A 25,963-nucleotide genomic window follows, 5' to 3' on the forward strand; every position below is an offset into this window, starting at 1 on the left:
GCAATGAAAAGTCATGTCATGCTCTGTGTCCACCTCCACCAAACAATTTTCTGGCACCCTGCATGAATTTACACATAAACATTCTCTTCCTTTATCAGAAATGGAGGCAATCAAACCTATTTACAGAGATTTGGCAGATCCTGAGTTACTAAAGAAGTATTCACATGGGAGGACCCAGAAAATGAATGAGTCCTTCAATAATGTTGTGTGGTGTCGTGTGTCTAAAAATGTATTTGTTGGCCTTATGACTGTAAAGTTAGCAGTGTCTGATGCTGTAATACTTTTAATGGTGGGAACTATAAAAGACTTAAGGTTCTGGAGAAGTTAAGGGTAAGATTTGGACAGAACACAGGTCAAGGACTGTAGGAACTGGATGAGCTACGCGTATGTAAAGCAGAGTTAGCTGCTTAGCAAATGACAAAAGAAGCAAGAAAGAAAAGGAGGAGGCAAGCACTGAGCTGTTGTGACATTGAAGAGGACACAGACTATGGGCCACGGCAATTCGAGTGCATAAAAGACGCAGAAATGTAAGTCTGTATGAGAATTAGTAATAAAAAAAGTTTTAAATCTCAGTATCCCTTAACTACATTTTTTGCAATAAATGACTCCTTTTCTAAAAAAAGTACTGATGGTAGACACTTGAAATTTCCACAGCATGCGTAGTGTGAGATTCAACACATATGGAAGTAGAATAATTAAAACATCCTGAGTTGTTTTGTTTTATATTCATTTATTTACAAAATTCTGTCAAAAATTGAGTGTTTGAAAAAAAGATACCGTGCCCCACAACACAATATGTAAATACGGAAGCGCCCGATCCTGCCCGTTTGCTTTGACCCATGACGTCACAAATATGGCGGAAACGACCATAAACCACGATTCCAATATGGCGCATATAAAGTCGTTACGTACACATTATGAGGACGAAAATACATCGAAAAACACACACACACACGTTCCACAAAAAGCCTAATGACATTAACGAGACAAGTGCGGGAAATAGGGGGTTTTTGAGTGGGGGCAAACTAAATATAAACAAATTTAGACACCCACCCCCATACAAATCCACGCAAAACGACGAAAAAAACCGACACTTCCCTTCATCTCTTAACCTTACGACATCTCCACATACAGCCGTCCCTGATCCGAGACGCCGGAACTTTAAGTAAGCCTCATTTCTGCACGGCATACTGAACACTTCACGACTTCATCCAAAAATCCGAATAGTTGAAGAAATTTTATCAGAGACAATCCGCTGTCCCCCATCGTAGCCGAAAACCGAAAACTGTTGACCTTGTCAGTCATATCCATACCTACCAAAGACATAAAAAAAGCAATTTACCAAAATTCACACAAGACGCCACACTCGCAAACTAAACCAAAAACATCACCTAACACACCACGAGAGAGCACCACCGATCACATCAAAACGACACCTACAAACACGCCACTCTCACAAACTAAATTCCGCGCCGTCGTGACGTCACACACCACGACAGCCTTACGTTACGGGTCAAAGCCGACGGGTGGGATCGGACGCTTCGGTCGACCCTTAAAAAAGTTTCCAAGATAATGGCTCGCAAAATTCGACAATTTAACATTGGTGGCATAAAACATACAATGTCCCCTTAATGTAACATACCTGGATCTCCTTCATTTTGCTAATGACATTTACTATTTTCCACAGTGCAGATAAACTTAAAAAATGAATAGAAGTGCTTAATTACACGAATTAACTATTAATTCACAGAACTGATTGATTAGTATTTCTATTTACAGCAAATGAAGACAACAACAGGATGGACAGAAAAGAAACAAACAGAAGAACAAAAATAGCCTGGAAGTCTTAAGTCTGAAAGAAGCCCTTATCCATTAGCAGGTGGCAAGTGGGTGATGATGAATGTGAAAATTATTTCTGTGATACATTATCTGTGGTACATTTTCATATACTGAGAGCTTATGCCTTAGCAGCAAGACAGTCCTATCAAATGTGATGCTATAAGTTATATATCACACTATTATGAATAAGGCATATTAAATGAAAATAATGAAATTTCACTACTTTTTTATAGAAAAATTTTATTAATCTCCTTTCATCTGTGTGTCTGTTTTAAATACAGGAACATTAACAGCAAAAGTTGTTCCACAACATTTGTCTATAAAAATTTGAGCATATTCTCATAAGCAGTGATACACACTGTTATCCTCATATCATTAAGTTAAATTTTATAAGAAAGTTGCAACTTAGTTACTTGGAAAGTAAGTGTTATAGCTTAAACCCTGTAGCTGCAAATTTAATTCAAAATTACCAACATTAAATCCTAAAAACAGAGTATATTTCTCAATTCAAATGAAGTATTTAAAAATTACATCATTCTGGCAACAACAAGTGCTATATTTTGTAACAGCACAATGACTCTAAATAGTAACATTCATTCATTTAAATGCAGATACAACAATGTAGTAATAACCAGTTTTGAGCTCTTTTATAAATCTATATCATGTGGCTTACGAAAGTATATGTATGACATATGCTTTGACAGATCAATAAGAAAATATAAACTATTATTAACCACATGTACAGAATAACATAATGGTGTGGCAAAACATCCAAGTGCTGAGTCCAGTCTATCTACTATTCATACACAATCATCCTCTAATCAAACAGTGATGAAATTCATGTAATGTTGGAACATGTAAGCCTTGTTTAATTAACAGGTAAAATAGAAAGCTCATCAATTCTAGAATTTTAATTATAGTCATATATGAACTGTTCCTTAACTTTATCAGTCCTTGTTACAAGGTAAATTTTTATTCCTAAACTATAATCTTGTTCGTTCTGTACTGGGAAACTGTATACCCTCAAGTTATCAGAACCAAAATGAAGGAATACGCAGGAAACCACATCAGTAATAGATATGGCATAATATGAGACTACGAATATACTCATACCTTCCCATGTGTTATGTTTATTTGATAGCCCAAATGTTTCTAATTATATGTAAAATACTTTTCACTAAATTAATGCTAGTACTCAAGTTTGTAGGACAGAAACAGCCTTTCTTTTTGAAATACAGAATAGTTCAAAAACTAAGGGAAACTAAAACAGCAGCCTGTCTATGGAGATACATTCAATGCAAAAACAACCAAGTGGTAACTTTGCATATGAACATATCTTGCACGCATTAAATTATTGGTAAACATGTGAAGTAAAGAAAAATAAAATCTTTTAGAAGTAAAGGAAAACACTGACCAAATAAGAGAATTGTTGAGTCAGTGATAGTCACACAGAAAAGGCAATGAGAACTTGCTAGTTTTGGAAGAAATCATTTGACAGAATGCTAGATGCACAATGCCAGGATTGCAAATTGGCAGGTGGGCTAGTGTGGGATGGGAAATGTGTCAGCTGGGGTAGGTAGAGGGAGAAAGAGGCAAAAACCAGGCTAAGATGTTAGGGGTGGGTAGTTAGCAGCTTGGAGGGAGGCAGAAGTTGTGCCAGCTATGAATGCAGGAGAGAGGGATGGATGCACAGACTTGGGATATGATACATGAGTACTGTAGCCAATGATCTGCAGTACACATTGAAAATGAAACAAAGGACTGGGAATGGATGAGAGAACAGAGGAAGAGATAACTGTTAGCTAGAGGGTGTGGGGACAGTGGGTTATCAGAGACTGAGATCATGTGGGTTATGAGAGAGAAGGATGTTTCATAATGATAACTCTACTCTACATGGTTTAGAAAAGCTGGTGCTGGAGAGAAGGATCCTGATGACATGAGCTATGAAGCATATACTGAATTCAAGCTCAGTGGCTGCTTCATAAACTGCGCCATCTGGATCCTTCACTCCAGCACCAGCTTTGCTGAACTATGTAAGTGAGAGTTGTCCTGCAAAACATCTTTCGCTTCCACAACGCTCTGGCCTGAATCTTTGCTAACTCAGTGGTCCCACACCCTCTACCCAACAGCTTCTCTTTCTTCTGTCCTGTTACCCCTTTGCAACCCACACATTCATATCATCTTCATTGTTCATTGCAAATCACTGACTCCAGTGTCTGTGTGTCACATGCATAGTCCACACACCTGACACTTATCCCTCCACATTCCTCTCCAGCACACCATTTACCTCTCTCTGAGCAACTAGCTACTCTTCTACAACCTCACTTCTTGCTTTCTGCCTCTTTCACGCCCTACCCCTCTCCCTTCCAGTCCATTTGCAAACTGCAGCTTCAGCATTGTGTGTTTAGATGGTACAATGTGGAGGGGCACAGGAGTGTGTGTGTGTGTGTGTGTGTGTGTGTGTGTGTGTGACTGAGTGGCTTTTTGTACCCTAGCTTGTCATAGCACTTCTTTTGAAAGCTAGCAAGTTTTCAAAAAATTTTTTGATCGCTGTTCCAAAAAAGTTTATTAAAATTGTTAGCAAGTTTTCATTCCCTTTTGATTATGCCTGTCAACGACTCAATACTTCTGCTATTTGGTGAATTTAAATTCTGAATTTACATTCTGTCAGAACTTCCCTTACCACATTTATGAAGTAAAATCTTTGTGCACAGCTGTTTTGGCATATTTTTGTGGTAACTTAAGGCAGTTCCTTGCAGAGACTCATTTGCTGCACTGATCTTACAGAAGATAATCAAGTATGAAATGATGCCCCCCACATTGCTATATAATGGCAAAACTGAGATGCTTCATCAGAATGACAAAAAAACAACTTTAAAATTTCTATATCGTTATAGAATAGAAAAAATAATCTTTTTATCTTATGATATTTATCATCACATATAGTATCCTCAATTGCAAAGAAAAATGCCTCAAAAATGTCAACTGTACAAAATCAGTCACACTAATTTGATGAATCACAGTGTTACATCATACTGCTTTCTAGAAAGATGTCGAAAAATGCAATAACATACTTTAAATAAATATTATGGAGCAATAAAAATCTATTACAGAAATTTTTAATCAAATAAAAAATATCAGCCACTCAAAACTTTCTCAGTAAATTTTTACACATAATAATATTCTAACCACAAGTTTCTTCACAACAGCTAGAGAAGAGGAGCTGAGGGATAAAAAATGACAAACATCATGTAGATGCATGGATAAATGATAGTGGAGGAATGGCATCTATAAGGTTTTGCCATGTAACATTATAAGGGAGCATTACTGAGGTAGTGCCACATTACAGATGGCGTAAGATGGAATAAAATGACAGAAGCAAAGGGATACAATGATGGTGGTGTATATAGATGTTGGGGTAACTGTGTTGGAAGCAGAGGCTAAAGAAGTTGAGATGACATAAGAAAGAAAGAGAGAGGGCATATGAGACAGAGAGTCTGAGGATGACGTATGTGGTATGGTGTGCAAGCAAAACTGTCACAAAGGAAGAATGAAGCTTGATTAAGGATAAGAAATGGGGAAAAAGGATCAGACACTAAACATTTACAGTAAACTGAAAGGGAGGGCTGGTGCTAGGTGCAGAAATGTGATGAGATAATGCGATGTGTATGACGACCAGTTCATGTTCCAGAAAATTAAAGACACTTATGCTATGTGGGAAGGCCATTTAAGCCGTGGCACTGGTCCACTACCTGTAATCCATTCAAGAAGCATTACTAGGTAATCTTCATAAACTTTCCTCTATCCATGCTCTTAATCTAAGTCCTGAGTAACCTGCTATTATTCTTTTATTTGTGTGAAAATATTCCTATTTTGTCTCTAAAACAGAAACTTGTGGTTCAAAAAAGTACATCTTCTCAATTTCTACATTATTTCTATTAGGAATTGCGTCTTGTCAGGATAATAATTCGTCAAAATAATAACACTTCTGCTGAGCAAACAACTATTGTCTTAATATGGAATAAAATTGAATAGGTTTATCAATATAATTGTGGCAGGTATTTCTTACAGATATGTTCATATTTAGGTATACTTGTTACTCACAGCTGGCATTCCCTTTTGTAAGATTTTTTGATAAATACCAGGACCTCTATGAGTTAAGTAATGATGGTACTGACAGATAAGTTGTTTGGTCTATTTCAGTAAACCTAGGAAATTTATTGCTGAAGTTCCAAAATATTTCTTTTGTAAACAAAATGCTCATTTAAGATATATTAAGCATCTCTGTAATGCATGAGACCTATGTTAAATTGAGTTACTAAAGCAATTTACACTTCATTCCTTCTTAAAATAGTTTTAAATTGTTTTTTGCATAATAGTCAAAAAACAAAAGAACTTGCAGATATGTCATTGCTGCTCTACAGGATATTTTAAACACTTAAGTACAGATAGATGATACAAATTTTATACATTATGGCTCAACAAAAACCAAATTCAGAAATTTTTAATCAAATAAAGGAAAAGAGCCATTAATAAATTTCCCAGTAAAGTAGCTAGAGCAGTTTCATAAATTATTAAGACATACAGGATTTTCTTAGAGGAAGTAAAGGTCATATGGGTAACCCCTAACAAAAGAAGTGGCATAAGAGTTAATAAAATTTTGGTAAAGATAATTAAAACTGTTTTGAAAATTGTACATTTCTTACATTTGTCATGATATTGATACCACTGATTGAATTGAAAGATATGTCAAAGATATGTAAGTTGTTTAAGGTTACAACTTCCTGTAGCAAGCTGGTAGTGTCATTCACCCTTGTATTAAACAGTGGCATAAATAAATAGAAAACTGCTTTAACAAAATTTTTGAAATTTTTCCAGTAAAACAAAACCATTTGAAATTTAGCTGTTATACGGAGAACACAAATTTGGAGATCACTGTCACAATCTAGTATCACAACAGGCACTGTTATACTAGGAACATTTAGCATTTTATACATATAGAGTTCTCCAGCTAAATAACAGCAATAAAAAAAATTGGAAATCAGTACTACGGTCTCATATATCCTGTGGTCTTAGACTAGTGTTGCAAAAAAGGACTCATGCATATTTATGAAGGTGCGGAATCATAAAGGAAAAAATAACAATTAACTTAGGAAAAACAAAATGGAAATATATAAAGTCCATTACATGGAAATTAAATATTCAAAAAAGAATGGTGTATCACCTAACTTCACTATCGAATAAAATTGCACTTCTTGGAATTAAAGCTGTATTAGAAAATATAAATAGTTGTAATGATTACAAATAAATATTTTACAGGTCTTAATCATGAACTGAATATAAAAAACAGCGAATTTTGGAAATGCTTGTGACAATAATGCTTAAAATTGTTGACATAACCATGTAAGTACAAATGCATGTGCAATAAGTAAGACATTAGTGATTTCACGCTCGATTGTTTCACTCAGTAAATGCTTCTACTGGAATTGAAATAAGATGAACACTAAACACCACTTCTTCCCATGAAAAGACATAGTAGAAGCAAACATAAAAAGAAATGCATAAACATGTCATGTTCAGCTTTATCCCATTGAGAACAAGAAAAAGAATGAAGTATGTTTCACAAAGTTACAAATTGTATTTGTAGTTAATATTTCTTTTATTGTAAAATGTATGTTGGAAACCACTGTAAAAATTGTACATCAGTCCCTGTAGATTATTTTTAGTCGTTAGAGACAAAATTACATTTCATTACATAGAACACTGTCAAACTCCAACTTTTCCATTCATTGCTCTGTTCACTTCCTCAAGAAGAGATTCTGCCTCGGTTATGTGTGGTAGTTCCCCAAGTACATCATCATCAGCACAGTCATTTCCAGTACTTATATGTTTGTCAACTGTAAAAAGAATTACAGGGAAATCAGTTACAATTCACTTGCAACACCAAATTTTTCTCAATTATCATCTCCTGAATGGAGTTAGTGCAGGTTAAAATATCCTACTATTTGAGAAGATACGAAACATGCATTTAGGTAATGGATTTGAAATGTTATTGAGAAAAATAATGAAAAATAGATGGCAACTGTTATTTTGAATTTAGCATGCAAGTAAAAGTTATTCTAAAAAATTAAAAAACAGAAACTGGAATGAAGAAAACTTACCAAGCCATAAAAGAGAAGGAAACGTCTTTTTTTTAATAAATAGGAGCCAGTAAGCAGGCTTGACTGTGAGTTACAAGAGTAAGGTCCTGCATGATTATGAATGCATCACAGAAATTTTTCATGATACATATCAGCAATTTTTTCATCAGGCATCCAAAGCTGTCACCAGTGTAAATTTGTGAATGCTTAAACATACTCAGACTGTTAATAGATGTTAGCACTCTCAGATGTTAAGCACGATCTAAATATTGCAACTCTCCTTATTACATTTTACAAATGACAAAGAGAAAAATTTGATTTATTTACACTGAGAAAGAATTACACATCAAAATTTGGGTATGAGCGGAAAAAATGAGCTGTACTTTAAGTCTACAAAGCATCTTTAATAAAGGATTTAGTCCTGTAACTATTTCCTGGTGTTATTTCAGTATCAAATACTTTGTATAACATATTTTTATGTCTTACTGACAAAAACCTGTTCAAAGTGTACTATTTGTTTTAACATGTAATCTATGAAAGAGAAATATTTAATAACTAACAAAGAATAAATAATTAAAAAATAGTTGGTAAAAAATTTTATTACACACGACTTACACAATACCATCATTTCTAAGAATTGAAGCAGTTTAAATGCAATAACACCTTCTGTAGCACCTCTCCTTTTGCGCAGATTAAACTAACTTAACTTTGACTGTTTAGTGAAACCTAGGACCAACTACACTGACATTTCAGAAGTCAGAAACCATATCAGTGTCTTTTATTTTATTTTATTTTGTTTTAGAATCAGTCAAGACAAACCAAGCTTTCTATAGTTATTGGATGTTTCATCCTTGTAGATTAGTGAGTGTTCAACGAGCCTCGATCTATTGTGTCAAATTATGTTGGAATACTACACTAACGGAATCAGCATCAACAATTTGTAGTAAAAATGTGCTCATTGGCTACTGCATTATAGTGAGCATCCACGGATTGTGGTCTAGTAGCTAGCATTTCTATGTCTGGGTCCCGGGTTCAATTCCCGGCCAGGTTGGGGATTTTCTCTACCCGGGGACTGAATGTTTGTGTTGTACTCATCATTTCATCATCATCATCATCATCATCATTACTTTTGACAGTGGCTAAATTGGACTGTGAAAAACAAATTGGACTGTGTAAAAAATGGGACTTTTTATTAGCACTGATGACCATGTAGTTGAGTGCCCCCTAAACCAAAACATCATCCTCTTCATTATTATTGTGAGTAGAGGCAATAACATCCAGCTACAGCAGTTGCAAACAGAATAATTGACAGAGTACTACTTGCACACCTGAGAGAGCAATGGGACAAGTTTTACATTTGATGGAAGGAAGATCAAGGAGATCATCCAAGGCATACAGCAAGTTTAGATTATACACTGGTATGAAGAAAAATTGGCCGTTTCCTTTTCATCTTGGGCTCAAGAAATTTAGGGAAATCAAAATGAGGCTGCATGCAGATGACCAGACAATGATTTGATCCGCGATTTTTCTGAATGTTAAGCCAGTATTTTAGCGTTATGCCACCTCTCTTGGCATGGGATTTGGAACCAGAAGAATTATTACAGTGTCTTATTCAATACCACAATGTAGGTATTGTCTGAGCCCATGAAGTTGTTCATTTGTCTGCAAAGGCCTGGAGGCATGAGTTCTCATGAGATGTCATGGTACTTATTATTTTACAGTCCACTTAAAATGAAGCAAAGATGACACGAGGCCATGTGGCCTAGTTTACAATTGTACATTTGGGGCTAGTTGTGATTTTGGGCATCTGTAATGTGGCATCTCGAGCCATATGTTGTATGGCTCAGTTGATAGTAGCTCATATTCGAAAATAGTTTGATTGCATCAGATCAAACACCTAAATTTTTGGGTAGTAATTCAACAGCACATAAAACAAGGAGTGTCCAAATTTGATCTGATGAGTATGCCAGATAATTTATGACCATAAGATAAAAACCACATTTGTGTACCTATTAAAGTAACGTAGCACAATATCACTCCAAACAGTTTGTTTTAACAGGGAAAGTGGATGGCATGTGAAGATATTGCACTTCATACCTACAGAACATGTTCATAAGTGACATACCCAATCCATGTCTCTTATAACTGCATTATTTTGCCACTTATAAATTGATTTAAATTTTAATTTAAAAATTTCATACTTTTTGCTACATAAGCCTTGAGGAATACTTTATGTGGCAGTGTACGTCATCTGTCATTCTCAGTGTCTAGATTCTTTCTTGGTGACATTTGGCAGTTTCAATATGGCTCACTTTTACTCTTGGTCATCCTGAATAGGTTTTCCTCAATAACGATGGTTTTGTGATTATCAATGTGCAATACTTTGTTTCATTTTTCTGGAAGAAAGGCTTCTGCCTGCTTCTAATTGCATTTTTCTTAGTTAACGTCCTTTCACAATACTTCCATGACCAATATTGAGTGTTATGTAACAACACACCTTTTCTGATCCACGTTTTCCATTTCTGTTCATTCCTTTTTCTAATAAACACTGTGTAAAAGTGTTTTGAATTATATGAATCACATCATTACTGCAATATAGCAATTAATATACAGAATAACCAAAGTACTTGTGACAGTTGTGACAGGGTATTAGTGAGACACAAATGTCTTTCATCTGGAGCTGTCAAAATTAAAAAAAAAATTGTAACATTATTTTGTAGTATTGTGGTATGTATTGCGTACCGAAATTTGCTTAAAACAAATGGTTATTTTCTTACTACATTTTACTGCTTACAGTTCTGTTTCTAATTTTATGACTTAATGCACCACTCAAAGTCTCATTTCACAGGAACTTTTGACATAAGTACAAGTTGGGTCTAATTGCGCTCTCATTACCTGAGAGGACTCAGATGAAGAACAATGTAATGCTATTTTCGTAAGTAAACTAGTATCATATAACGTTTTTAGAAAAACAAGTTTTATAACACAAACAACACAGCCCTAATAACATAGTAAATACATTAACATCCCAAATCATCTCTTCAGTAAACACAGTATGCAATCAACAAAGTCCCATGGGGCAACAGATGTTACACATTGCACGATAAAGGTGAATATATCCATTCTTATTGCAAGTGAATTAATGTTCCATATACTGTACTTCGAGAACTTAAAGCATTTCATTGTTCCCATTGAAACCATGGGAATATTGAGCCTGTTCTTCTGTTGACATTTTCAGAAAGTTAAAGTACTGTCACTGACAGAAATACTAAGTACAAACCGAAGCTGACATGTGGCGTGCCAAACCCAATGAAATGACACACTGATACAATCCTTTGTTTACCCTTAATTTAATAGCATTTCATACTGAAATGCACAAAGTATAGGAGGATAGTACAAGAGATCGATAATGCAATGATATTAATTCTACAGAGATATGTCCAAAATTAATTTAGAGAAGCCTGAGAAGTTGTTATTTAGAGAACGAGCGGGACGAGAGAAGTAATTACGAAAGAATATAGGAGATGCTAATTTCAGAGTCTGAAGAAGAGGTACTGGGATTTACTTCTTCTGGGACGCCAGTGAAATTAAAAGGTTGAAGAAGTAGAGAGTAAGTCGTCGATGCATGCTACTTGTGAGTAAGGCAATGACGTTAGTCACATGCCAACAGTATCTTCGGTGAAACGGAACAGAAAACACTGGCGGTGAACCTAAGGATTGCAAGTTAAATACACGTAACCAAGAGGACAGTCTTAATACTTCATGTTAGACACACTTTGGTTCAAATGGCTCTGAGCACTACGGGACTTAACATCTGAGGTCATCAGTCCCCTAGAACTTAGAACTACTTAAAGCTAACAAACCTAAGGACATCACACACATCCATGCCCGAGGCAGGATTCGAACCTGCAACCGTAGGGGTCGGGCGTTTCCAGACTGAAGCGCCTAGAACCGCTCGGCCACTCCGGCCGGCTAGACACACCTTTATGTGGTACACAGGTATGTTCTGTTCCTGCATGTTTGCCCTGGTAAACGTAGTATGAATTGTAGTGTAAAATGAGTTCTAACAAGGAACTAAAGGATTTCCGAACCCATGACGAAATAAGATATTTCCCTCTTCTATGTGGCCTGTCTAAACGTGTCCCCAGACCTTGATCGCACCTTTATATTACTCTATGTATGTGAATCTATCAAGAAATCTAAGTCTTTTGACCGTCTCTCGAAATATTAATAGTATAAACGAAATTAGTATCTACAGGAGAGATTTCACAGACGTAAATGTCTTGCGTCTCGAATGCATTTCCAGAAACTACTCTGTCATCCGCGGTGTATGAAAGACCTTGCATCAAACGTCTAGGGGTGATAAATCGCATCGTGGGAAGCGCAAAACTGTCTGCTGATGGTTCCTGGCGACAGAGGCGTCCTTGTGTATTGGTTATGCCCCTGAGAGGCGTCAGGGCGTAGGTATTCTGAGAATTGTGTGTTTCTTATAATCCATTCATCTGCCCTACTTGAAAGTCCGAGTCAATTAAAGTTCCTGATGTATTTCTCCTCTTAGAGGCAATCGTTCTTAAGATTTACTTGTTGAAAATCACTCTAGCAATTTACCGAGATAAGTATTACGCAGCACACCTGGTTAGTAGACCCTGCCAAGTTCAGTAAAATCTCATCGCCCCAGGGCCGGCGAATACTATAGGATGTCTAGCACCGCCGGGAACCGTTAGCTCTAACAAAAGTCGTTTCCCTACACATTTGACGAAATGACCTTGAAACAACCTGTTCCGTGTAGCTACACTCCTGGAAATGGAAAAAAGAACACATTGACACCGGTGTGTCAGACCCACCATACTTGCTCCGGACACTGCGAGAGGGCTGTACAAGCAATGATCACACGCACGGCACAGCGGACACACCAGGAACCACGAATGGCGCTAGCTGCGCAGCATTTGTGCACCGCCGCCGTCAGTGTCAGCCAGTTTGCCGTGGCATACGGAGCTCCATCGCAGTCTTTAACACTGGTAGCATGCCGCGACAGCGTGGACGTGAACCGTATGTGCAGTTGACGGACTTTGAGCGAGGGCGTATAGTGGGCATGCGGGAGGCCGGGTGGACGTACCGCTGAATTGCTCAACACGTGGGGCGTGAGGTCTCCACAGTACATCGATGTTGTCGCCAGTGGTCGGCGGAAGGTGCACGTGCCCGTCGACCTGGGACCGGACCGCAGCGACGCACGGATGCACGCCAAGACCGTAGGATCCTACGCAGTGCCGTAGGGGACCGCACCGCCACTTCCCAGCAAATTAGGGACACTGTTGCTCCTGGGGTATCGGCGAGGACCATTCGCAACCGTCTCCATGAAGCTGGGCTACGGTCCCGCACACCGTTAGGCCGTCTTCCGCTCACGCCCCAACATCGTGCATCCCGCCTCCAGTGGTGTCGCGACAGGCGTGAATGGAGGGACGAATGGAGACGTGTCGTCTTCAGCGATGAGAGTCGCTTCTGCCTTGGTGCCAATGATGGTCGTATGTGTGTTTGGCGCCGTGCAGGTGAGCGCCACAATCAGGACAGCATACCACCGAGGCACACAGGGCCAACACCCGGCATCATGGTGTGGGGAGCGATCTCCTACACTGGCCGTACACCACTGGTGATCGTCGAGGGGACACTGAATAGTGCACGGTACATCCAAACCGTCATCGAACCCATCGTTCTACCATTCCTAGACCGGCAAGGGAACTTGCTGTTCCAACAGGACAATGCACGTCCGCATGTATCCCGTGCCACCCAACGTGCTCTAGAAGGTGTAAGTCAACTACCCTGGCCAGCAAGATCTCCTGATCTGTCCCCCATTGAGCATGTTTGGGACTGGATGAAGCGTCGTCTCACGCGGTCTGCACGTCCAGCACGAACGCTGGTCCAACTGAGGCGCCAGGTGGAAATGGCATGGCAAGCCGTTCCACAGGACTACATCCAGCATCTCTACGATCGTCTCCATGGGAGAATAGCAGCCTGCATTGCTGCGAAAGGTGGATATACACTGTACTAGTGCCGACATTGTGCATGCTCTGTTGCCTGTGTCTATGTGCCTGTGGTTCTGTCAGTGTGATCATGTGATGTATCCGACCCCAGGAATGTGTCAATAAAGTTTCCCCTTCCTGGGACAATGAATTCAGGGTGTTCTTATTTCAATTTCCAGGAGTGTATAACGATGATGACATCTAGCAAATAACGATGGCGTACATGGTCCCTGTCTCTCTCTTTCTTACACACACACACACACACACACACACACACACACACACCACATTAAACGGAAACCACCCACGCATCCACACACAATCCCAAACTGAGTTACTGAAGGAGAAAATGGATGTCTGATGTCTCGAATGAAGGTTCCAAGTCAGGAGAACTGTGTGGCTCGCCGAAACTGTCAACTTGCTTGTCCTTTTTTTCTATTGTCTCTAGTTATAAAACTAATGATAAGTTAAACCATTCATGTTTTAATTAATGTAGTATACAATGTTATTATGGGATTGCAACTCTTTCTGTATGTACAGAAATTATTGTTTTATGTGGTGTTTTTACTTTTAGAAGCTAAATTATGTGTTGAGCTATAAATGCATAATGTTCCTAGGAAATCTTTTACAAGGACGCTAACAAAAATGGAATTACAGTTACATGGAATGGAAATATGGAATGGCATTATGTTTCATTAAGTAGTAAAAACCATGTTTTCCAGTGAATTCCTCTTCCTACGGGTTTACATTCAAGTCATTTTCTTGAAAACTGCTCTAAAATCTATGAAAGACTGTCTGCCTTATGTAATTATTAAAGCAGAAGAGCAGGATAGTGCATGGACAACTTACCTTAGAATTTGCTGTCTGGAAGAAAACATTAAAGCATTGTAACTAGATACAAATATTTCATCAAGTTATTGGTTATATAAATTAAACGGGAAACATACACAATCGTTCTAACCTTTCCATTTTACTGGTATTTAGACATTGTAATTCAATTTCATTGCAAAGATATTTTACTATATAAATTTTGATAAAATTTCCTGTGACAAAATATATACAAATTTCATACTTTGCACTGCTGGTGATAACTTCTTGGGATTGTAACTGAGGACTAATCCAGGATACCGTAGTTTCGCTGAATGGCCTTCCCCTATATTACCAAGCAAAGAGTGTAACTAGAACAATGAAACTTAGCGAAGGGCAAGTGCCCACGTCCTGTACTGTGCGGGCCACTGCAGTGTTGGCGATATCTCCTGCACTGCTTATGCTTTGCCACTCAAGCACTGCACAACTCCAACTAACTCTGTCCAGTACCTAACTTCCCCAGTAACGACTAGGCAGTGCGAAATGGTGCATACAACATTGGTTGGCTCTTGCTGGAGCGACTGGCCACCGTTTTTTTTTTTTTTTTTTTTTTTTTTTAAGTGACTGCCGAACAAACGATTTGTTATAACAAAATCTGTGGTGATACGCTGAAGGCCTAGCTTCAAAGAAGGAAAGTAGGCGGCGCAATCCCGTGACAGGGCTATTGGCCTAACAGCAGGAAGAGTGCAGCTTCGTTCCCCAAAACATAAAGCCACGTCAAAATGACTGGGTCTCCACTGGAGAAATATGAAATGAGAAATTAAGTGAATCATTTACAGTTTAATTATGCAGATATTTGAATCTATCATCAGTAAACTTCGTGTGCTGTGCTCTTTTTTCAAAAAAATTAGTTGTAAGATTGAAGATCAAAGAAAATATTAATCCTCCTCATGTCCTAAATATCAAAAGGTTTAGAGCTGATCGATTCTTCTCGAGAAATTTTGTAAAAACATCGTGAAGCATAAAAAATCAGGCCCATAAATGTTTATGTCACCCGCTTAAGTGTATCTCTTCTACATTTTCGTAGGATGGAGATCTTACCTGCTTTAAGTAAGTCCATCATTGGCATTACTACCGTATTTATGAGTGCGGAATTGCTTAAAAGCGAAAAGCGCAATAAATGAAGAACTGCGCTTGCAAATATATACAGGCACTCGAGTACTGATGTGGAATATCCACGTAGTTGGCCTCCGGATATGCACTGGAAGTCTCAGTTTTCCGGTACCCGCCCAGATTCAGACGCTAAAGACTGCCACAACAACCCGGCTATCGAAATGTGTTGCGGGCTGCCTACAACGCGATAAAATGGTTCAAATGGCTCTGAGCACTATGGGACTTAACTTCTGTGGTCATCAGTCCCCTAGAACTTAGAACTACTTAAACCTAACTAACCTAAGGACATCACATACATCCATGCCCGAGGCAGGATTCGAACCTACGACCGTAGCAGTCGCGCGGTTCCGGACTGAGCGCCTTAACCGCGAGACCACCGCGGCCGGCTACAACGCGATAATTAAGGAACGTAGCTCGCAAGCGCTACAAGGTGAGATCCGTACCTCAGATAACAGCCAGTCTGGCACTACGTAAGTGATTGAAATTTCATGAGAATATCCTGCAGCAAAGAAAAACGCCTTTGTTTTAATGATTGTCAGCCCATTTCGCGTATCATACTCTCTCCCTATTTTGCGATTATACAAAACGGCCGGCCGGGATGGCCAAGCGGTTCTAGGCGCTACAGTCTGGAACCCCGCTACCGCTACGGTCGCAGGTTCGAATCCTGCCTCGGGCATGGATGTGTGCGATGTCCTTAGGTTAGTTATGTTTAAGTGGTTCTAAGTTCTAGGGGGCTGATGATCTCAGAAGTTAAGTCCCATAGTGCTCAGAACCATTTGAACCATTTGATACAAAACGAGCTGCCGTTCTTTAAACCTTTTCCATGTCCTCCGATAATGCTATGTGATACGGATCCCATACCGCACTGCAGTACTCGAGAAAAACACGGTAGTGTAGTGTAGTGTACGCAGTTTCTTTAGTATATGTGTTGCATCTTCTAAGTGTTCTGCCAGTAAATCGCAGTCTTTCGTTCACTGTCCCAACTACATTATGTATTTAACAGTTCCAATTTACGTTATTTGTAATTATAATACCTAAGTATTTAGCTGAATTCACAGCCTATAGATTTTTGTGCTTTATCGTGTAACCGAAATCGGTGGATTCCTTTCAGTACTCATGTGGATGACCACACGCATTTCATTATTTATAGTTAATTGCTACTTTTCACCCCATACAGATAACTCTTCCAAATGTTTCCGCAATTGGTTTTCATCATCCGTTGGCTTTAAAAGACAGTAAATAACAGTACCGTCTGCAAGCAATGAAAGACGGCTGTTCAGATCGTCTCCCAAATCGTTTATGTAAATTAGGAACAGCAGATACTTCCTTGAGGAACGCCAGATATTTCACCTGTTTTACTCGACGACTTTTCGTCATTTACTAAGTTACTACGTACTGTGGCCTTTATGATAGGAAATCACGAATCCTATGGCACAACTGCGACGATGCTCTATATGCGCGCATTCTGATTAGAAGTCGCTTGCGAGAAACGGTGTGAAAATGTTTCTGGAAATCTAAAAATATGGGATCAGTTTGACCACCTGTCGATACCACTCATGACTTCGTGAAAATAAAGAGCTAGCTGTGTTTCACAAGAACGATACTTTCTGAATCCGTGTCGGCTGTTTGTCAATAAATCAGTTTTCTTCGAGGTGTTTCACGATGCTCGAACAGAGCATATGTTCCAAAAATGTCTGCAAACCGACATTAGTAACGTGGGTCTGTAATTTATCAGCTTATTGTTATTTCCTTGTTTGGGTACTGATGTGACATGTGCAACATTCCAGTGTTTAGGTACGGATCTTTCCACGAGCGAGCGGTTGTATGTGGTTGCTAATTATGGAGGTATTGTATCAGCATACTCTGAAAGGAAACTAACTGGTATCCAAACCCATTTCGACTCGATGCCCAGCGGGCTAGAGCCGTTGTTACTTCCAGAGGCGGGGTCAGGGATTTTCTCTGCCTCGTAATGACTGGGTGTTGTGTGCTGTCCTTAGGTTAGTTAGGTTTAAGTAGTTCTCAGTTCTAGGGGACTGATGACCATAGACGTTAAGTCCCATAGTGCTCAGAGCCATTTGAACCATTTTTTTGAACTTCCAGAGGAGGCAGCTCTGTGTACTAAATTTTTGCACTCTTTATATACCCAAATCACATATACATTTAATAATATGTTGTCTCTAATACACTGCAAACGAACAATAAGTAAAATTTAGTAGTTTGCAGTTTTGATGGCCAGCAGTGTAGTTTCGTGAAAATCATAAAATTGAGACAAATGACTTACGCACGTATGTTCAAGATAATAGTATCGAAAGCTAATAAAATCTTGTCGGCCTCCCAGCCCCGTCAAGTGATTAAATTACCACGAGCTTTCAGTTTTGCTCAGCTATTGTCAGGTGGCACGTGACTGGCTTGTCGTCGATGGTTCGAAATGGCTCTGAGCACTATGGGACTTAACTTCTGAGGTCATCAGTCCCCTACAACCTAGAACTACTTAGACCTAACTAACCTAAGGACATTACACACATCCATACCCGAGGCAGCATTCGAACCTGCGACCGTAGCGGTCGCGCGGTTCCAGACTGTAGCGCCTAGAACCGCTTGGCCACTCCGGCCGGCTGTCGTCAATGGCCTCGTCATTATACAACCGTGCTATCAGCTATGAAGTTACTAGTGTTCAGTCGCCATCTAAGGCCGTCTCAGATGCCGAAAATCTGCCACAAGCCTCATCCACCTACTAACACGTCATCTGTTCAAATGGCTACAATCACCGCCAGATTTTGCACGCCATTTCTAGTGGGAAGCGCAAGCAAATCATCACCGACGAAAAGAGAAAGATTCCATTTTTTCCCCTTTCGTCACTCAGTGACAGAGAATATTAGCCGTCGTCTGAACAGAAATAACATTAAATCAGTTTCCAGGCTCCCAGAAAAAATATGTCAATTCATGAGACTTGTCAAGGAATATATAGAACTCAGAATTCCGGCCGTATCTAAGATACTTTATGAGTGCAGCTGCTGTAATGCCAAGCAAATGGTGCACACTGTTGATTTAAGCCTATGCTATTCCGATAAATCACCCGTGACAGAAGATGCTTTAGAAAAGGGGTACCAATGTATTCCGTGACACATCGATCATTAGGAGCCCGAACGGTTTCTGGGACAACGTAATAACAGAACTTATTGAAATTAAAATCTCGGATAACGTCCTCAATAAAGAAAGTGTACTCTGGTCTGCAGTTTAGAACAGGGTAGAATGTGGCCACTGGAAGATCGAAGCGAGTGCAGCCAGTAAAGTAATGGCTTATTTGGTGATAGACTGATCACCAACGACGTCACAGTCGTCAGCCTTCTTTGACACGGCAGTGACTTATCACTTGACTCTGGCCGAGAACAATTCGGCTGAAAGCTAGTGAGGATTTAACACCTGATGGAGCGGGAAGCCCGAGAAGATTTTCTGATCTCACATAGCTACGAGACGATGTATTCACAGTATGGAGCGTAATCATTAATTCATCCTTGCGATCATCGAGTAGCAAACCGTGCATTAGATTCCAATTCAAATGCCCATATTCACAACTGATGGTCTCAAAAACTATCTGTTCTTCCTCAGACTGCGTTGATGGTGGATGTCCTGGCAGCAGAAGTAAACAAGTAAGAAAGTTAGTGAATATCTTCTCTACTGAGGTAGCTTTTTACTTTAAGCAATTGTCACCTGTAATGAAACACAGTCGCATTGCCTTACTCGAGAGACTAAGCCACATAGTATGGAGTGGAGCCATAATGCTTTCCCACCACCCAAGGGAATCACATGGAAATTGCCTAATGACAAAGAACTGTAAGAAACATGAAGATGTCAAACAATGTCAAGTTTAAAGCAAGATGCCACAATGAATACCGTATATTATTCCACATGCTTAAAAGTGCCGTCTAGAATATCGTTCCGAAGCCAAACTAGAGAACTGTCTAGGAATATGTTTGTAGCCCACGATACTGGGTACCCTCACTCGTCGAATAGGAGTGACAGCTTGCATAAGAAGCTGTCCTTCACACCAAACCTCGACTACAGCACCTAGTAGGGGCCAAATGCATTAACAACGAAAGCGTCACACCCCCATGCCCTGCAGCCAACACCATAGCAACAGTCCAGCTACAGAAACGGTGGCAGCCGAATGTGAGTTAACTAAAAACCTAAAGTAGATTAATCAGTTTATTTACATACATTTCCTTGTAAAATGCTACACACCCAGCTAGCATTAATCATGAACTTTTTTCTCAGACATATGGCGGAAACAGGTTAAAATGTTATGATAATGTATTAAATCTTAACTTTTTTTGAAATTATGTCAAGGAAGCTGAAAAGAAGATAGACTTCTGGCCTGCACTGTGAAACGGATAATTTCATACAGTACAATTCACTTGCGAAAGGAAAGATGAGTAAGCATGTTTCATGCATTCCATGAATACGTTATAGACAAACAGTGCTTAGAAATAAAACGAGAAGCATTGTTCTTAAATAAACGGCAACTATAGAGTATTTTGATGATCCTGACACATGTGAAGCTGAGAGTCAGTAGTTGAGGTGTGCACCGCTGTCTCAAATGACAGAGTCCTGGCGAACATATCGCTTCCTCTAATATGAAAAGATACAGAGAAGAAACAGAACAATGTTGTGGTGCAGTCTTCAGTTCCATTACATCAAATACTGGTAATGGGGATCAACATGAGAGATCTGCAATGCGTGTGTCACGCTTGCCTTGTATTGTGACACCCGTTTACAGCAAGGCAGCTATCAGTACCTCCCCACATTAGGAAGCATACAAAGCAAAATGCAATTCTAGTCTGGCACAGGACGCAGCCCATATCTTCTGTACAAGACAATAGATGCGCCAGGTAACCGATGGAAACCATGCAGGGAGGAGATTTCGGACGCCCAGATGAAACTAACAAATTGTGGGAGCACAAGAGATTCACAAATAACAGGGAGGAAGTCAGAAATCTTAACGAGCAGTAACAGCTTCTACTATTGGCGAAATTATATATTACTTCTGGATAATGGTACAAAAAGGGAAGACAGTTGTTGCCCTAGAAGGTACAGAAGAGGGAAGATCGAATAATCAAAAGGGGCTACAAACACAAAAAATTTTATTATTTTTCTTACAGTGTTGATAGCTGATCTGCTGAGTGTACCATCGCATCATTCGTTAGTGTACTACTGCTCTCGCTGAGGATCGGGTATCACAGCGAGAAGCTTAGTGGAGCATCCTCTGACACCTTTATGAGGATCTTCACGTGGCCAAGTCTATCCTCTACAAAGATCACAAGTGTCTCCCTCGGTTCTCAGTCCAGCCGACTAACACTCTTGCAGTTGTCAGGGGACTCCTGCTTCTCATCGGTGCCACACCTCACTCAACTGCTCCATGAACATTTCTAATGTATAAATGCAATTCAATTCTTGGGCCCACATAGAACAATTAACATACAATTTATCACCCACCTAGGGCTAGTTATCCTTATCTGTATTGGCTAATTGTTTAATTTCTGTGTTGCACGTAAAATACAAATTAATAATGCATTTGTTTGTCTTAATGCACACAGCTCACTTTTAGCAGTACCTCCTTCATGGCGTCTGTTCTCAACTCTATAAAATTTGATCACTGTCGGTACACCTTCACCAGTGTAGTTCTCAGCTAGCATTAAAGTGACTGGTAGGTCAGGAGCGTCACAGTATAACCGTTTACCAATATGTGGTCCTTTAAAGCAACAACTACAGCGCTAATGAAGGAGGAGATAGTTGTGAATCCAGCTAACAGTTCTCTCTCCACAGGAAAACAGATGTCATTTATTCTGCAAGTTCTTAGGTAACGCCTTCACATGTTCCTCGACCTGCTAGAAAATGGAATATCCTGTCGTCGAGACACACAAATCAACAACAATAATATTAACATCATCCACACCTTGCACGGTGTTCTGTCGCAACAACCATAGAGCGCTGGGAGGCTCACATGAATGTCCTTTGAGTACGATGCTGCTGTAATCTACCTTGTGTGCATTCCGAAGGTGTCTTTCTCCCGGAAGATAGCAAACCTAGGGAGGACAAATGATGAAATGCAACCTAAGGCATTACTCACCTGAATAAGCGACTTCCACATGTTGCTCCTCATATCGACAATCACGCTCCCATACTTGCAGCAACCGTATCTGACGATGTCATCGAGTGAACGCATATTGTCTGCTGCGAAGACTCGTGTGCACCAACGTGGAATTAACAATATGCACTAAAATGACAGACATTTCCTTGCATACATTGCCAACTGTATATTCTGCTTTACGCAGCAGGTAAGTCTGTGAGGCCCACATTCTACATCTGCTTTCAATTTCACTGTTAACTCGTCCAGCTTCGATAGACTAAAAAATGACAGCATGGAAAAACCTGATATAGTTCACGTTGACTTGATGTTCAGTGCATGCTGCTGGGACCTCGCAAACTGCCATTAGTTGCCTTCATCACCATCACCTGCACACACTGCTTTTGTGAATGTCTTTCCCATTCACAGCAGTCTACCTTCGTACCATGTTGACTTCCTTAAGATGACCTAGGTAGTGTGCAATGAATGTCCTTTTACAACTTCTTTTTTCTCCAATAAAAATGTGAATTGAATTACTTATTTAGTCTCTAATTCTTATCATACTTAAGTATTTCACGTACAAGAAATTCAATCTTATTGCATCAGGTTTGCGCCATCTCTATCAGCATAAACCAGATACAGTATGGCATACACTTTTACACCATTAGGAAGACTTAGGCGTAATGTATCTGTCTGTGTAGTGCCCTGTAGAAACGGAAGGAAATGTTTCCCCAGATAATGACGCAATAGATGCCTTCTGAGGAGTTACTGAAGGGCCAAAGATGCCGGATGGGGATCCATGGCTCGTTTCATCTGTGCGAGAGACCCGTAATAGTACAATGTAGGATCCATGTTAAGAACCTTACAAGATTTACCATCCAATAGGACACAGAGGTATGCAGATATTGACAACCTAACATCACTCACAATTGGAATGTTTTTAGAAGAAATAATCTTGGCAAGTATGCATTTTTAGAGTGGAAAATGAGGGCTTAAACAAGTGCACCGAAAGTTGCTATAGCTCTATTGGCAAGACAAAGAATCTAAGATGGTAAATCACATATGAGGATTCGTCCTGCGAGATTCTTCTAGTGTGGACTGATGAAAAGCATTTCCACATCTGCTGGAAGGTCACTGAAGACTCTGGTCATGAGCGCAACCAGTCAAAGTCAGTGGGAGACATTGATGCTAACACTGGAGGTTTGGTCGTCCAGCAAAAGCGACAGCTGCAAACAGACAATCATCAACAATGCCTGCCAACTCTAATGTGAAGCCATTCGATGGTACATGTCACCAACACACCACTTGGTACAATAATTAAATGTATCCAGGTGACCACCTGCCATTGCTCCATTTGGCTGACGGTAACAACAAACAACCAGGAAAGCGACTCTGAGGTAATTACCAATACAGTGGAGAAATTGTTGCTTTTTGTATGTGACAGAAAAAAATTAAATTGTTCGTAATAAGTTTTTAAAGGTTAAGTATGAGCAGTCCAGCTGTAGTTCAGATCAGATATATTTTCTAAAAAGAATTTTTTTTGAAGTGTACTAATATACTTCAGCTATAGTTCTTAAGCTGGTGTTCTTATTTCTTTCATTCGAGATTGGTTTCAAATGTCACACTCATATGCAGTTACTATAATTCGTAAATATAATTAATAAAAATTAACTTCTCGAGTTCGGCAGTATAAATGAACCCATCACCTCTTACTTTCTGGATAATCAAGGTTATTTTAGGAGAACTAGGAAGATCCAGGCGGACTCATAGGATATAATTTGCACAGTCGTGCTTCGGAGTTTTCAAATTGTCGAAGCTTCCCAATGCGGAACAACAACAAAATTGCTCATTACAAAGTATAAGATCAATGTATCAGTTAATCACCTGCAGGAAAACAGGTATTATAGGCATATCTCTTACCCATTTTCTCTATGATCAATTCTACACTCTAACCGAGGGCCTGTTATCATCTCACACATTTTCATTGAGAACATTAGTTTTCATCAGTGATCTGTCAGTGATAAAAGCTTATGTTTGTCTTTAAATATAAGTACCTGTGGCACCCAAAAGCAATAGAGAAAATATTCAGTCACTCAATATATAGGAATCCATAATACTAGAAATACAGGACTACCTTCCTGTTTGTCTTGGTGTCTTAATTCTAACGCTCATAAATTTTTATTGTTTTGATAAATGATATTTCTGGATAATCAAGGTTATTTTAGGAGAACTAGGAAGATCCAGGCGGACTCATAGGATATAATTTGCACAGTCGAGCTTCGGAGTTTTACAAATTGTCGTAGTAAATTAAAAAATCAGAACTGTTTAACGTATAACGAAAGAAATTTTATTTAAATATACAGTAGAAAAATAGGAATCAAAATAAGTACTTCTGCAATACTATAATTCAGCTGTCCACATACATTCTAAGGAGTGCGAATCACTTCTAACAGAAATCCCTGAGATTCATGCCTCTCCATAGGTTTCAGTAAATACATCTTCGCAGCACATAAATACATTGCGTTCCGTATGGCAGTAAATCGGAAGACATATTAACAACGATTTTATAGGAACTATGACAGTTTGTTCTCTGTTCTCTAGGTCTTCATTATATTTATTTTATGATGATCGCACCACCGCCAATTCAAAATGAATCTTAAAGTTATGAGAAATAAAACGATTACAGCACTGAATAGCTGTACCTTCTGAGTTTTTGCTCCCCAACACAGATTTGAGGGCACGATTTTACAGGCTCTATGATTAATCGTTCACATTCAGGCTTGTAATGAGGCGTAATTCTCGCAGCGATAATGTCAACCCACATACCTGTTCCATTTTCGAGTGTTAATGGATGGCTCGGTGAATTACAGTTAGTTATAACTCCCAGCTTATTGTCTTCGACTGCAGCGGGAGTGTCTATTACTTGTAGAGACTTGGCTTCGCTCATAGCTCTGTCTTCATCATCGTCGTCTGTAACGCACTGTACCAAGTACAGCGCGATTCCTCCGACAATTGGGGGCACTCCAGCCAGCAGGAAAGGTATTGTGTACGATTTGGTGTGGTCGTATATAATACCTGTCAACATAAAGAACAAAGTAATGTTTCTTCCTCCACTACAAAATGGTTCAAACGGCTCTAAGCATTATGGGACTTAACATCTGAGGTCATCAGTCCCCTCGACTTAGAACTACTTAAACCTAACTAACCTAAGGACATCACACACATCCATGCCCGAGGCAGGATTCGAACCTGCGACCGTAGTAGCAGCGCGGTTCCGGACTGAAGTGCATAGAACCGCTCGGCCACAGCGGCCGGCCCTCCACAACATACGACAGATAGTTGGTTTCAATAAATAATGGGAACTAATGTATTTTAACTTAATTTATGAAATTAGGGGACATGCGAGTAAAAGTAACATAACTTTTAGTACACAAAACTATGCATTCACCGTAGATATCAGGCATACATGATGTACAGGATTTTTCAGTAGTTGCGACAGAGCATTGGATGAGAATACAAATAGTAAAATATAACATATTTTAAAATACATCCTTCGGCCTTACATAAGAAATTCTGTTCATTTACTCTTTGATTGTTGCTTTCAATGGTGTTGTCTTTACGGAACTATTATTCTTGAACGACCGTAGATCCAGCACCACCAGGCGTACGTTCCCCCCAAGGAGACACTGAAGCTTAGGCCATATGAACTATCAGTCAAGGCAGTAGTCAAATATTATGGACTCCATATAGACCAAAAATTTCGCTGGAAGACACATTACAGAAGTCGTCGTAAACTGCAGAAAATCCACTAATTTACTGCGAGATATCATGGGTGTGAGCTGGGGTGTGGATGCACAAGTGGG

General features: G+C 39.4%; 1 protein-coding gene across 1 annotated transcript in view; it reads right to left on the minus strand.

The window, feature by feature from the left end:
• Window positions 1-1,502: 1,502 nt before the first annotated feature.
• LOC124556216 (monocarboxylate transporter 10) overlaps window positions 1,503-25,963 on the minus strand; it is a 459,031-nt gene continuing 434,570 nt past the window's right edge. The window contains exons 6-7 of the mRNA XM_047130204.1: window positions 24,927-25,175; window positions 1,503-7,736 (exon numbers count right to left, since the gene is read on the minus strand). Of these exons, the coding sequence (XP_046986160.1) occupies window positions 7,606-7,736; window positions 24,927-25,175 (380 nt within the window). The 3' untranslated portion in view covers window positions 1,503-7,605. The remainder of the gene's footprint in view (window positions 7,737-24,926; window positions 25,176-25,963) is intronic.

The sequence above is a fragment of the Schistocerca americana genome, chromosome X, assembly GCF_021461395.2.
Source record: "Schistocerca americana isolate TAMUIC-IGC-003095 chromosome X, iqSchAmer2.1, whole genome shotgun sequence".
NCBI classification, from domain to species: domain Eukaryota; kingdom Metazoa; phylum Arthropoda; class Insecta; order Orthoptera; family Acrididae; genus Schistocerca; species Schistocerca americana.